The following is a 16096-nucleotide window of genomic DNA, read 5'->3' as shown; positions in this document are numbered from 1 at the left end:
TTAAAACTGATATTAATATGCACATTAATAAAAAGAAAATACAAAAAGAAAATTGAGTAATTGTTGGAGACTTAGTATTGATGGAAAATAGACCCGACGGCCATAGGTTCACTAGTGGTATCTCTCTCGAAAGCATAACAACAGTGGGCGAACAAATTACTGTTGGGCAATTGATAGAATTGTGCATAGTTATGATAACCATCCATGGCATAATAAATATATAAGCATTACATCTGTGACAAGTAGACCATTGATCCAATTGCATTTACCACTATTACTCCACCCCAAGACCGCTATCCAACATGCATCTCAAAGTATTAAGTTCATAGAAACAGAGTAACACTTTAAGCAAGATGACATAATGTATGCAAACTAAAAGCAATCAATATGACCAAACCCCATTGTTTTATCCTTAGTAGCAAAAATACAAATGCGTGCCCTTGCCCTTATTGTCACCGGGCAGGATCACCGCAAGATTTAACCTACCATAAAGCACCTCTCCCACTGAAGATAAATCAATCTAATTTGGCCAAAGTAGACAGATAGATCCAAAAGAAATACAAAGCTATAAAATTTTGTAGTAAAGAAACTTTAATATATTCAAAATAATTCAATCAATAATCTCATCATAAACCCCCAATTCATCGGATCCCAACAAACACACCGCATAAGATTACATCAGATGGATCTTAGAGAAGATCATTGTATTGAAGATCAAGATAGAGATAGACAGATATATATATATATAGAGAGAGAGAGAGATCTAGCTACTACTATGGACTCGTAGGCCCTGAAGGAACTACTCACACATCATCATGGAGGCAGCAAGATTGATGAAGATGGCCTCCCTAATGATTCCCCCCTCCGGCAGAGTACAGGAATAGGGCTCCAGATGGGATCTCTTTGGAACAGATAATTATGGCAGTGATAAATTCTTTCGGGTGTCCCTTTGAGGGCTTCTGAATATTTGGAAATTTATAGGCCAAGAATTAGGGAAAAGTGAGCTACGAGGGGCCCACAAGTCAGGGGGCGCGCCCCCTGTTGGGCAACATAGTAATTTCAAAAAAATTCCTACGCACACGCAAGATCATGGTGATGCATAGCAACGAGAGGGGAGAGTGTGTCCACGTACCCTCGTAGACCAAAAGCGGAAGCGTTAGCACAACGCGTTGATGTAGTCGTATGTCTTCACGATCCGACCGATCAAGTACCGAACGCACGGCACCTCTGAGTTCTGCACACGTTCAACTCGATGACATCCCTCGAACTCCGATCCAGCCAAGCTTTGAGGGAGAGTTCCGTCAGCACGATGGCGTGATGACGATGTTGATGTTCTACCATCGCAGGGCTTCGCCTAAGCACCGCTACGATATTATCAAGGTGGACTATGGTGGAGAGGGGCACCGCACACGGCTAAAAGATCCAAGAGATCAATTGTTGACTCTATGGGGTGCCCCTCTCCTCCATATATAAAGGAGGGGAGAGGGCCGGCCAAGGGGAGGAGGCGCGCCCAAGGGGGGGTCCTACTCCCACCGGGAGTAGGACTCCTCCTTTTCCTATTTAGAGAGGGAGAGGGAAGGAAGAGGAAGGAGGGAGGAAAGGAAAGGGGGGCGGCCCCCCTCCCAATTCGGACTGGGCTTGGGGGGCGCCCCTTCCCTTGCTCCTTTCCCCTCCTTTCCACTAAAGCCCATTAAGGCCCATATACCTCCCGGGGGGTTCCGATAACCTCCAGGTGCTCCGGTATTATCCTGATCTCACCCGGAACCATTCCGGTATCCGAATATAGTCGTCCAATATATCGATCTTTACGTCTCGACCATTTCGAGACTCCTTGTCATGTCCGTGATCACATCCGGGACTCCGAACTACCTTCGGTACATCAAAACACATAAACTCATAATATAACCGTCATCGAACTTTAAGCGTGCAGACCCTACAGGTTCGAGAACTATGTAGACATGATCGAGACACGTCTCCGGTCAATAACCAATAGCGGAACCTGGATGCTCATATTGGCTCCTACATATTCTACGAAGATCTTTGTCGGTCAAACCGCATAACAACATACGTTGTTCCCTTTGTCATCGGTATGTTACTTGCCCGAGATTCGATCGTCGGTATCTCAATACCTAGTTCAATCCCGCTACCGGCAAGTATCTTTACTCGTTCCGTAACACATCATCCTGCAACTAACTCATTAGTTGCAATGCTTGCAAGGCTTAAGTGATGTGTATTACCGAGTCGGCCCAGAGATGCCTCTTTGACAATCGGAGTGACAAATCCTAATCTCGAAATACGCCAACCCAACAAGTACCTTTGGAGACACCTGTAGAGCACCTTTATAATCACCCAGTTACGTTGTGACGTTTGGTAGCACACAAAATGTTCCTCCGGTAAACGGGAGTTGCATAATCTCATAGTCACAGGAACATGTATAAGTCATGAAGAAAGCAATAGCAACATACTAAACGATCAAGTGCTAAGCTAATGGAATGGGTCAAGTCAATCACATGATTCTCCTAATGATGTGATCCCGTTAATCAAATGACAACTCTTTGTCTATGGCTAGGAAACATAACCATCTTTGATCAACGAGCTAGTCAAGTAGAGGCATACTAGTGACACTCTGTTTGTCTATGTATTCACACATGTATCATGTTTCTGGTTATTACAATTCTAGCATGAATAATAAACATTTATCATGATATAAGGAAATAAATAATAACTTTATTATTGCCTCTAGGGCATATTTCCTTCACCCCCTAGTTTGTTGGGCCCTCGTGGGTCTTCTCATACTTCCCCGAAGCTTCCAGGGTCTATTATTGTCCAGAAAGAATCGTCAAAAACTTCTATAGGTATGTGTTTCCAGGAAAACAAAAAACAAGCAAAAAACAGAACTAGCATAGAACACTAAATTAATAGGTTAGTCCAAAAATAATATAAAATGGCATATAAATAATACAAAAGTGATAATATAATAGCATTGAACAATAAAAAATTATAGATACATAGGAGACATATAAGGCATCCTTGGTGAAGATCGCATCAGCACGAAGGACTGATGCAGCATGGTGGCAGAGCCTCTTCTTTCTTCTTGTCTTGGCCCTTCTTCTTCTTCTATGGAGGTGGTCATGGATTAGCAATGGATATGGAGATGGAGATGGTGATGGATATCAGCATATCGTGTATGGATGATGGATGACCTCTAGGGTTGAGGTGTATATAGGAGGCCTCCTTGGGCCTCCTATGTTGATGTAGCTTCTCCACTTTGATACAAGGGCTCTAGATGAGACAAATCAAATCCCAATACCTCCCATGGTGGCCAAGGAAGTCGTCAGAACAAACTGAGATAAAATCCACGAAGAATCGCGTCTGATCTGGGCGATTTCAGAGCTTGTCGGGGGTGGCGAAGCCTCCCCTTCTTTCTTCTTGTCTTGGCCCTTCTTCTTCTATGGAGGTGGTGATGGATTAGCAATGGATATGGAGATGGAGATGGTGATGGATATCGGTATATCGCGTATGGATGATGGACGACCGCTACGGTTGAGGTGTATATAGGAGGCCTCCTTGGGTCTCCTCCGTTGAGGTAGCTTCTCCACTATGATGCAAGGGCTCTAAATGAGCCAAATCAAATCCCAACACCTCCCATGGTGGCCAAGGAAGTTGTCAGAACAAATTGAGATAAAATCCACGAAGAATCGCGTCTGATCTGGGCGATTTCAGAGCTTGTCGGGGGTGGTACGACCATGCCCGGTCGTATCGAGCGTTGTCTTTTGCTCTGGACACCTTTAGTAAAATGGTCATCATTTCTTCATATGAACTTTGATTTTGACGTTCTTGGGCTCGTTGGATTCGTATGAATGACGCCAATGCACCTATGGTGTTGGATTTTTAATTTGATCACTTAAAATGTCATAATTAGCACTCCAAAATGCTTGGGTTTGGTGCCTGGAAATCTCCCGTATTGGTCCCAACCCTGGCCTTTTCATCGTGTTTGGTCCATGGTTACTCGAAAGCACCTAGACACAACAAACCAAAGATAACTAATAAAAACTACAAACTATGTAATGCTCACAACGAAAAGGGTAAAAAACAGAAAACATGCATAATGGACATGTACTTTGTTCAATGGGACATGATATATGGAGTAGTATTCAACAAATGAGTTTAAAAATGCATATAAAATAGAGCCACTGTTAATCTTGATGCAAGACTTACAAATTTTATGTTTTTCCATTCTTCCGTTTACGCATGCATACCTATCCTACTTTCAGAGTCTTTTGTAGGATTCGAACCAAAGAATATAAGCGAGGCCCAACACAGTCTAGAGGATTCAAAATCTAGCCTATGTAGTGTGAATAAGTAGTACTGGTCTGAACTAAACAACACATGTTTCTTGTCCTGTCTCCTCCTACAAGAGCCCTAGACGGGAGCTGATGTCTATCGCTCATAGCGAGCGCTACCTTGTATCTCTCAAGCAAGATGGGTCTGGTCCAGCGAGCGAGTGCACGCCTATTTTTTGTTTTGTTCTTTCCCATTTCATTTTTTCGATCAGATTAATTTATAATTTGAAGAAAACTCCCAAATAATTTTTTCATAAATTCAGGAAAATATTTATGGTTATTTAAAAATTGTTCATGAATGCAAAATATGTTCACAAATTCAATATATGTTCACGAATTCAAAAAATATTCATGAAACTTTGAAACTATTATGAATTTTTATAAAGTTCACAATTTCAGGAAAAAAAGTTCATGAATTTTAAAAAATGTTCACGAAAAATACAAGAAATGTCCACGAACATTTTTTGAAAATCGGAAAAAATTGTATGAAACCTCTAACAATTTTCAAAATCGCGAATTATTTTTAAAATTTGTGAACATTTCTTAAAATTGTGAACTATTTTTGAATTTTTGGACATTCGTTTTATAAATGGGAACAGTTTTTTATTTTTCAAATATTTTTGAGGAACACATTTTTTTTTAAATGCGAACAAATTGTGAAATCTAAATTATTCTTTGAAATGATTGAATATTTTTGTATTAGTAAGCATTTTTGTGAAAACACGCACAAAATTTGAAAACATAATCATTTTAGAAAATTCCAAACTTTTTTTGGAAATGCAAATAATTAGGAAATCTTAAACATTTTCTGGATATTTCTTGAAATTTGTGAATTATAGAAACAAAAAAGAGAAGAAAAAAAATAAACCAGCAAACCAGTAAGAAAACGAATCGGGAACCTTCGACAAGGTTCGAAAAACCTCTTAGGAACCTTGTAAAATCGCTCCTGGCAGTTTTCTCGCTCAATTTATAATGGGCCGGCCCGTCCACGGTCCCTAGTGAGGAAACGCTACGCTAGGGATTGCAACGGGCGATATATAGCGTTCGTGGCCTCTAAAAAAATGCAGTTGTGGCCCCGGACGGCCACCGTCCATGGACGATGCAACTACTACACTGCACCTGCACGATCACACGAACGGTGACAGACTGGGCGCGTCAAACCCGTCCTCTCGCTCCTCAATCATCCAATCGGCACGGCCGGGCTACGGGCAGACACGCGCGAAACCGGCGGAAGAACCCACCGCCCCCACCCCACCCCCCATTGGCGCGCCGCGCGGTACTTGACCTGCCTTCGGCAAGTTGGCAAGTCGCCTATGCCCTACCACACACCGCGTCCATGTGACGCGACGTGGGGGAGGTGCGAGGAAGACGCGGCCGAGCCTTCCATTTTTCAACTCCTAGTCCTATACATACAGCGGCGCCCCGGGTCTCGGATCGGATCTACAGCAATCAGTCTTGACCTTCAGTCGTGCTGCCTACCCATCAGCATATAATTCCTGATCGAGCGAGCGGGAGAGGAAGGCGAGATCAGTCAGATCAGGCCCGGAGAGAAGATGGCGCAGGGGACGCTGGAGGTGCTGCTCGTCGGAGCCAAGGGACTCGAGAACACCGACTACCTCTGTAAGCTACCTTCGGCCTCTCCCTCCCCACATCGAGTTCTGTTCTGCTTGAATTCGGCTCTGCTTTCCCGTTCCCCGCTCGATCAAGTAGCTCGGTGAAGTGATGGCCTCCCGATCAGCCAGATCGGCGCAATATTCTCGAGTTGTTTGTGCTTTCGCCTTTGCTGGTGTCTAATTGGCGGGATCGATTCTCGCTGACGAGTTCCGTGGCTGCGAATTGTTTGCTGCAGGCAACATGGACCCGTACGCGGTTCTAAAATGCACATCGCAGGAGCAGAAGAGCACCGTCGCCTCAGGTAAATTTCTTCGTTAGCTTGCAAATATTTTGCTCACAGTATATAGGAAACCTTATATATCTCTTCAATTTATCGATCAACGCTTTCGTTCACTAGTACCGTTCAAAACGATATCTTAATGATAGTGAAATCTGGTCCTTGTGGTCCTTCACAAAGAAAAAAACGAGCACTGGTGCTGAATGAGTCCTAGGTTCCACGTGCTGCTAGAAAGCTATCAGGCTTGAAGCTTGAGTCTGTCATGTGTTTTGCCATGTCAGTAATGTCTGGACACTTGAACAGCAGGAAAATCTAGACGATCATAATAAGAACGCAGATCGATTCAGAATGGCAGCAACCAATGCGCTAAAAGCACGTTAATTAAGTAGTTAACGCATCTTATTTTCCCACCTCGTTTGCGATAGGCCGAATCAACCGTGGATCCTTCCATGAGGAAAATTGGAAATCATCAAGACATGTTAAAAGCAGCAGCATGCATCTAAATGCTGCTGTGCATGTGTGCTATTGACTTCTTTATGAGATGTAACTTGACTTCACTCGATGCATGCAGGAAAGGGAAGTGATCCTGAATGGAACGAAACCTTTGTGTTCACCGTCTCTGAGAATGCAACCGAGCTCGTCATCAAGCTCCTCGACAGTGATGGTGGCACGGACGACGACAGCGTTGGTGAAGCAACGTAAGTCGAAATGAGCTAGGAGTAGCAATTTTGGTCCTGTGTCAGTTTCTATCCCTGAAGATGTGGCCAACCCAGAGTGTTCCTTTGAGTTAGTTGTGGGGCTGGCGGTCTTACATAAAACTGGCTCAAATGTTTGGCGAAATCTGTTTTTGAAACACTTGCAGTTTGCATTTCGATTGATGTCGCAGCATCGCAGGATGCAAAATTGAATGATCGCAGATTGCAGCATCCACTACAACTCTGAGTATTTGATTCTTTCAGGATCCCATTGGATGGAGTGTACACTGAAGGAAGCATCCCACCAACTGTTTACAATGTTGTCAAAGACGAAGAGTACCGTGGAGAAATCAAAATCGGTCTGACGTTCACTCCGGAGGTAGCTGTCTTACATTCATGTTCAGGGACTAAACCCATTTCACTTTACCGTGTCCTCTGTTTCTCTGTGGCTAACTAAACGTCTGCATTAGTAACTGTATATGCAAGCTTGTAGGGCCTTATTCGCTGTTAACAGTTTTCACATATGATAAACTGATCACCACCACACACTTGGCTGTAATTCTTCAACTCCCTCCACAGATACATTCCGTTTGAGCGACAAGTAACATGGATCGGAGGAAGTACCATCTTTTAGCCTTTCAACTTCTAGTTTCAGCACCACTAATTGTGTAGAGTATCCGGGTCTTATTTTTATGCTCCTTCGATGCCTTCCTTTTCTTTTCTTTTTTTGACACGTCAACTGCGGGCTTACACAAGCCTGAAATGCTTTCCATTTTTATGAAGATGAACGAGCTGGTCCTTCTTCTGACCTCAATACTTACATTTCTGCTAAATGCTTTTCTCTGTTCACAGGAGACTCGTAATGAGGATCAACCCGAGGAAAACTACGGTGGGTGGAACCAATCATCTTGAGAAGAAGTAGGTGCTTTGCTGAACTGTGGTGCGTGACAAGTCGTGTGCTAGAACTAAAGCCTATTTTAATTGTTAAAGACTGTATTTATCATTGATTCCATCAATTATGGATAAGCTACAAATCTCCTTATTGATTGGTATCGTTTTCTAGTATTCAAATTTGTAATAACAGTGTTCCCCACTTGTATGAAGTATGAGCCCTCTTTAATGTCACTAAATTGATTTGCAATGGTGATGGCCCCATTTCTTAATAGAGAAGGTTGTGTGCATCAATTGATGCAAAGGCCAAAGGCACTCGCTTGTTTTCTTTCTTTTTGGAAAGAGTACATTTTCTCCTTTCTTTTGTCGATGGTGCTTCCTTTGTTGTAGATATTCAATCTAGCCTACATGTGAGGATGAAATCCTCTTATAACAACCCTATCGTCCATGGTGACCTACCAATTTTCTATCTTTTGAATGCCGAAGTGGGAACTAAAAAGAATAGACAAGATATGGTGACACTTCCACCGGGGGAAAGAGTTAGGGGTACCCTAACATCCTCGAATTTTACAAGTTTGATCATGCTTTTCGCCTCTAGTGGTCGTGGTTTCACTGACCAAGCTTCAACCTAGTAGAGCTTCAATAGTGGTACTGAAAATGACCTCAGTGACAGGATTTAGAGAACCTAGTAGTTTGGGGTTGATGTAGTTGTTGTGCTTCGGAAGTTGGAACTACCGGGTTCTCATGTTGGTGCCTCTGGGAAGCCTTTCTCTTCTTAGCTGCTAAGTCCATCGCTCTGTCATGTCAACACTGCAGGTTTTGGTTTGGTATTGCCGAGTTTGCATTCTGGATCTGGGTTTGTTGACTGCTTCCTTTGTCGGGTTTTGTGTACAGTAGCTCCATGAAAAAGTTTTGTTGTGCGGCATGAATCACACTTCAAACCTCGATAGTATCGATTTTGTGCCGTTGGTTTTAATCTCAATTGGATTCTATTCGAGAAACAACAAGATTCATCCATCGTTGATATCCTAACCCCTCTTTATTGCTTTTGGAACTATACGCATGTTTACATTTAGTAACACATTGGTCCATTAAAATTTTGTCATTCATCATTAAAACCCACTGGAGGGCCATAGATACACCTTCACCGGTCCTAACTATGGTGTGGCACGATGATGACTTCTCAAAGAAGGGGCATGCACATGTCGTGAACCTCCATCACCATCACGATGGGTAACAGATCCAAATACGTCTTTTGGCAGGATCGATGGATGCTTGGATGGTTGAACCCCTAATCCTTCTCTAACAGCAAGAACTGTTTGGTCTCGGTGGAGAAAGAGTTGGCAAGTCAAAGTTAGATTTGATCTCTCCAAACATGTACACTTTATGGCACATCGCTGACTTATGTAGTTATGTGACCTTTGGTTGGGATTACGTGACATTCTGCTTTCCACTTTGCTAGATGTCATGGTCATCCTATGGTTCATACACGGTTGGCATACCATATAGAATCTCGAGAAGCAGCTCCTCCTTTCCTCGCTAGCAAAATTTGGACCATCCAAACAGAACCAAAAATGCAATTCTTCTCTTGGCTCAAGATCCTCTTAGGAGGTTATGCGCGCATGTAGTTGTTCTCATTAGTCCCATTTGTAAGCTCTGCATATTTACCCGCAAACGGTTCCACATTTGTCCAATGACTACCATTAAGATGTTTGTTCTTCTATAGGTATGTTTTTTGCAAGCCAAGCCATGATCTCGATTTTGCCAACAAATAAGAACAACATCAACTCATCGTTTAAAAGAAAAAGGTTGTCGGCCTCCTGAAGGAAGAGTGAAAAGCAACTATTTGCTTGATTGTATACATTATGTGGGTATTTTGGAAGGAAAGAAATTGCAGAATCTACCTAAATATTGCGAGCCAACATTAAAATTGCGATGATAGTTCCTGAGAGAATGTAGTGGCAGGATTTTGGCCTAACTGGATCCCAAAGACGATGCACTTGTGGCCCCTCTCACTATCAACTCTAGGGTTCTAGCATTTTCTTCTCATTGTTACCTTGCATTTAAAATCATATTCTATATTTACATGAGATTTCACATCCCCACTTGTATTAAAAGCATGGTGGTATTATCTTGAAATTTGATTTTGAAAAGGTTCACAACAATGTTAACTAGGATTTTTATTGGAATGCCATAAATCAGAGTCTTTAAACCCTATTTGATGTAGCTGGATTAAGAGTATCATTTACAATGGAATTGTTATTGTTAAACTGAACAACACCACAAGCCCTTATGAAAGTGCCAAAAGTGTGAGGTAGGTGGACCATCTACCCCCTGTAATCTGACAGGTGAGTGCCATACTAAAATTGTTAAAAATTCCCAAAGGAATGATATGCTAGTTGTTGATTGCTGACCTTATTGATAAAACAGTGGTTGTAATTTAATACATTGATGATACAACTATTTGTATTGATTGTGACCTTGATAAGGCTCTAAACCCTAAAGTTCTCCTTTATTCCTTTGAGCTTATATCTGGTTTTTATAAATCAACTTCCAAAGTGAAAGTTTTCGTGCTGGAGGAGACAATGACATTGCGAACTTATATGCTAATCTTTTGACTGTCAAATTGGTCAATTTCCTATGAGATATTTGATAGTTGCTATCAGGTTTTCCTCTCTAAAAACTGTGGGCATGTACTTGAAGGAAATATGCCCTAGAGGCAATAATGAAGTTATTATTTATTTCCTTATATCATGATAAATGTTTATTATTCATGCTAGAATTGTATTAACCGGAAACTTAGTACATGTGAATACATAGACAAACTGAGTGTCATTAGTATGCCTCTACTTGACTAGCTCGTTACTCAAAGATGGTTAAGTTTCCTAGCCATGGACAAGAGTTTTCATTTGATGAACGAGATCACGTCATTAGAGAATGATGTGATTGACTTGACCCATCCGTTAGCTTAGCACTATGATCGTTTAGTTTATTGCTATTGCTTTCTTCATGACTTATACATGTTCCTATGACCGAGATTATGCAACTCCCGAATACCGAGGAACACTTAGTGTGCTATCAAACGTCACAACGTAACTGGGTGACTATAAATATGCTCTACAGGTGTCTCCAATGGTGTTTGTTGAGTTGGCATAGATCGAGATTAGGATTTGTCACTCTGTGTATCGGAGAGGTATCTCTGGGCCCTCTCAGTAATGCACATCACTATAAGCCTTGCAAGCAATGTGACTAATGAGTTAGTTACGGGATGTTGCATTATAGAACGAGTAAAGAGACTTGCCGGTAACGAGATTGAACTAGGTATTGAGATACCGACGATCGAATCTCGGGAAAGTAACATACCGATGACAAACGGAACAACGTATGTTGTTATACGGTTTGACCGATAAAGATCTTCGTAGAATATGTGGGAGCCAATATGAACATCCAGGTTCCGCTATTGGTTATTGACCGGAGATGTGTCTTGGTCATGTCTACATAGTTCTCGAACCCGTAGGGTCCGCACGCTTAACGTTCGATGACGATCGGTATTATGAGTTTATGTGTTTTGATGTACCGAAGGTAGTTCGGAGTCCCGGATATGATCACGAACACGACGAGGAGTCTCGAAATGGCCAAGACATAAATATTGATATATTGGACGGCTATATTCGGACACCGTAAGTGTTCCGGATGATTTCGGAGAAAACCGGAGTGTCGGAGGGTTACCGGAACCCCCGCGGGGAAAGTTGGGCCTTCATGGGCCATAGGGAAGAGGGGAGCCAGCCCACAAGGGGCAGCCGCGCCCCTCCCTATAGGGAGTCCGAATTGGACTAGGGAGGGGGGCGCGCGCCCCCTTTCCTTCTCCTCTTCCTCTCCCTTCCTTCCTTCCCCTTCCCCTCCTAGTTGGACTAGGAAAGGGGGAGTCCTACTCCTACTAGGAGGAGGACTCCTCCCCTCCGTGGCGCGCCGTAGGGCCGGCCGGCCTCCGCCCTTGCTCCTTTATATATGGGGACAGGGGGCACCCTAGAACACACAAGTTGATTGTTTCCAGCGATGTGCGGTGCCCTCCCTCCATCATAATCCTCCTCGATCATATCGTCGTAGTGCTTAGGCAAAGCCCTGCGCCGGTAGCTTCATCATCACCGTCATCACGCCGTCGTGCTGACGAAGCTCTCCCTCGACACTCAGCTGGATCGAGAGTTCGTGGGACGTCACCGAGCCGAACGTGTGCAGATTGCGGAGGTGCCGTACTTTCGGTACTAGGATCGGTCGGATCGTGAAGACGTACGACTACATCAACCGCGTTGTCATAATGCTTCCGCTTACGGTCTACGAGGGTACGTGGACAACACTCTTCCCCTCTTGTTGCTATGCATCACCATGATAGATCTTGTGTGTGCGTAGGAAAATTTCTGAAATTACTACGTTACCCTACAGTACTACCTTAGGCTAAATACTTGAATAAGTTTGATTCTTGGAGAGGGTATGCTATTTTCATTGGAGAAAGAACTATCTTGAGGAATGCTAATTGACCAATAATTCTTCCTATCATATGTCCATGCTCACATTGAACAAAACTTTTATTGAGAGACTTGATACACATAAAGGCATACTATTTTGGCAGTGTCGTAATATGGAAAAATGGTATTACCTTATTAAGTAGTCTAGAATATGTAGATCCAAAAAGGAAAGCGACCAGCGAGTTAAGGACCTTAGGCCAGTCAGTGATGGTATGATTTGGCCGGTCAGTTTTGTTTAGACTCTGTAGTAGTGTGTGGAGGTTGAACACTAATATGGGTTGGGCTCTGGCAGGTGATCATTAAAGCCAAATACCTCAATAATCAAACTATGGCGTATGACAAACATAAGTTATTTTATTCTCCTTGTTGGAAGGCCATTCTTAAAGTGAAAGACCTTTACATATTGGTCCAAAAATTAAGCCAAGATTTGGTAATATTACTAGATTGTGGAAATATTCTCTTAACAAACAATCTCCCCTTTGTGAGCAATTCCCACAATCTTTTGATATTTGTAATGCACATGATTTTACGATTGAAATGCTCCAGTGCTCCACGGAGTATATATGACTACTTTTCAGGAGAAGGCCATCTCCCGACCTTATGGATCAATGTGAATCTTTCCTTGCTTATTTTGCTAGTCTTAATATTTTTGATGACCCTAATGAGAAATACTAGTCCAAGGAGAAAATGATATGTTATTTACCACTAAATCGATGTACAATGGTGGGAAACCTCCTTAGCAGGTTGAAATCACAAATGGGCTTGGGGATGCAAAATTACCACTAGAAAACTAATCTTCCTATTCCAGTTGTTTCAACATGTTGTGTTAACAAGAGAGGCAATGAAAAAGAAAAATTAATTAACAACTCTAGTTGCTCCTTTTCTGATCAGGTTGAGTCCTCTCAACACATAGTTTTCCCGTGCCTTGTGGCAAGGGTGGTGTGGAGAACAATGCACTCGGTCTTTGGTACTGATATTTTCCCTAACAATATCTGGTAATATTTCCTTGGTGCTATTCTTTTTGTCCTGATGGAGAGAAGTTCTTTACTATTGTTTCACGGTTGTTATATATATGGGCTATATGGAATTTTTGCAATAGAGTCACTTTTGAGAATAATATGTTTGAAAGTCCTTTTAAAGATCATTTCTACGACATGCACTTCCTGTTATCCTCGATAGATCATAAAAAAAACTAGAGATCTGGATGCGCTGAAGAAATAGGTTGGGATACTTCGAAGCAAGGTTGTGAACGTGATGTTGCTAGAGACACTAGGGTTGGTACATCAAACTAATTCTTCCCCACTCACTGGTCTTGCTGTCATTGCATGTTAGATTTGTGGTGCTAATGTGGTTAATTTCATAGGAGCACCCAAGTGATACATCCATTGAATCTGACCCAGCCATGCACCTAGGGATCCAGGCCTAGTTATATTTTTCAGATGTACTCGTGATGTATATTAATTTCCAATGGTTTCCAAATTCTGCAATAAATGCAAGCTGATATGTGTAACCTGGGCCATGTGACAACCAATTAGGATCACACTAGCATGTGGAAGAATTTTCCACTTTAGATTTTAATCACACTGCACATATAATAAGTTTCGGTTAATAAGACTAGTTTGTTCATGGATTCAACCTACGTAGTTCAAAGATTCCAATATTTTTTAACTCAAGTTACTAACCTAAACTCAAACTTAAAAGTAGAAATTCATAGGTTCCATGTTCTCAATAGAAGTTTTGAGCTTAAACTTGCATACATCATACATGCTCATATTACAAAGAAAATTACTTAAGTTTCAAACTTAAATTAGAACATTAAATCTTCTTACAAGCATGATGGAATATGCCATTTGTGCGCTAATCCAGAAGCCTAATGGCACCGTCAAATGCACATACATTCTTCACAGGTTGAAGCCTCAACATCAGCATCACAGTACATAATCACTAAGTAAACGTAACTAATAAAGTGGCTACTCAAAAAAATTGTCTAAAATAACTGAAAAGACAGACTACTGAACAAATGCACGGAAATGTGCAATCAATATATTATAATTCTAAAAAGTCCAACATCGCATGTTTTTGGGAAGACCCTCTCGAATTATCATTAATGGATGTTAACATTTCTAGCATTTCAAGATACTAATTCCTAGAAATTTCAAGATGCCAATTCTTTGAATTATGTCTTCTAAGAGAACTAAGAATGTTATGATATTGTAATTCTTAAAATCCAAGGTCGCCTGTTTTGGGGAAGACCCTCTCCAATTATCATTAATGGATGTTAACATTTCTAACATTTCAAGACATTAATTCCTAGAAATTTCAAGATACCAATTCTTTGAATTATGTCTTCTAAGAGAACTAAGAATGGCGTGATACTAGTTCCATGATTTTTTGAAAGAAATCATTTACTAAAGTTCCTGGATTAAATTAAAAATAAAAGTTTAAAATGAGAATTCGGCGATCCTCATTTCGACAAATTTCATGATGATGACTTTAGCTTTTGTTTCTCAAGTAAAAAAACTGAGAATTTCATGATACGGATTCTAGGATTTTGTTAGAAGGCAGTTAGCATTTGTACTAGTTTGTTAGCAAAGCTAAGTGTTGTTGTTCTACTAAGTAATCACTGCACTGGGAGCACCAATGCATCATGTACTTGTATTGATCGAGCCATCAAGGTTGACCTCACAATTCAATACGCTGCACACCAAAAATTCAACAGTGCTATGTGTTCAGAGGAGTAACTCCCTTGCACTCAATAAAAAGGCATTTAAAGGAGTCATTACAATGTATAGCCCATTTATTTGTTGGTATTTTTCATCAATACATTTAATATATAGATCTAGAGAGAATAACATTCGGTAGAGATATAGGGGTGTTGCGCACCTAAGAGCCAAAAATCGGCTTCCGCCCTAGAGATGTAGGTGTGTTTATTTTCTCTTGTCTTTTTTCTTTTTCGTTTAGTTTTATTGAATCACTTAGATGTGCAATGACTATGGCATATCTAGATGTGCCCTAGACATATCCTTATGTTTACTATCTTGTCCGTCGTGTAAGAAACTTTTTGACATGTTTATGTGATAACAGGTTTTCAGCCCATGATAAACATGCATGACTTGCTTTTCCTTTTTTTATCGTCCTCTGAATCTTCGTATGTTTCTTTTGCGGGGATTGAATCTTTGTATGTCAAAAGTAATAGAAAGGAGACTTAGCTCGGTTAAAAAATAACAGATCGCCCATCTGTTCCTGAAAAAACAGAGTCTGCGGAAATCAGCACCGTGATGGCATGATACATGCATGTTCTCCTGACATGTTTTTCCTGGTGATGATCGTAGATTATGGCTTAAATTTCCACTGACTCAAACTGACTGCCGGTCTAGACCGGCTGTTGTTTGACCTTCCAGCCGGACTACACGGCCACTCCTTTCCTGCCTATCTCCTACCGAATCAAAAGACCAACGTAACCTACCAACAGTTTTTAATCTCCTACTTTTCTCGCCATGTGAGGGGGTAAAGATAACAACAAATGTGTACTGATGAGATCACTCCCATAAGCAAACAAAAAGGCTAGTGAGGATCAATCATATTTTAGCCATGGCGTGACAAAGCACCCGCTTGTCGTGGCGCCCTTGTCCGCTTGCCACGCCTTGGCCAACGCGAAATGACCCTAAACGCCCTCCGAAATTAAACACTGAGGACAGCCATTGACCGCTCCAAGCTCTCGCAGGGACAGGGCTGCAGCAAGCTCCCAATCAA

General features: G+C 41.7%; 1 protein-coding gene across 1 annotated transcript; it reads left to right on the top strand.

The window, feature by feature from the left end:
• Window positions 1-5649: 5649 nt before the first annotated feature.
• On the top strand, window positions 5650-8070 carry LOC125539046 (elicitor-responsive protein 3). The gene is made up of 5 exons (XM_048702409.1): window positions 5650-5963; window positions 6193-6258; window positions 6806-6932; window positions 7194-7308; window positions 7782-8070. Exons 1-5 carry the CDS (start codon window positions 5897-5899, stop codon window positions 7839-7841), a joined length of 435 nt encoding a protein of 144 aa, XP_048558366.1. The 5' UTR covers window positions 5650-5896; the 3' UTR covers window positions 7842-8070.
• The last annotated feature ends 8026 nt before the right edge of the window (window positions 8071-16096 follow it).

Source organism: Triticum urartu, chromosome 2 (assembly GCF_003073215.2).
Source record: "Triticum urartu cultivar G1812 chromosome 2, Tu2.1, whole genome shotgun sequence".
Classification (NCBI taxonomy): domain Eukaryota; kingdom Viridiplantae; phylum Streptophyta; class Magnoliopsida; order Poales; family Poaceae; genus Triticum; species Triticum urartu.
This window is presented reverse-complemented; position numbering and strand designations above follow the sequence as displayed.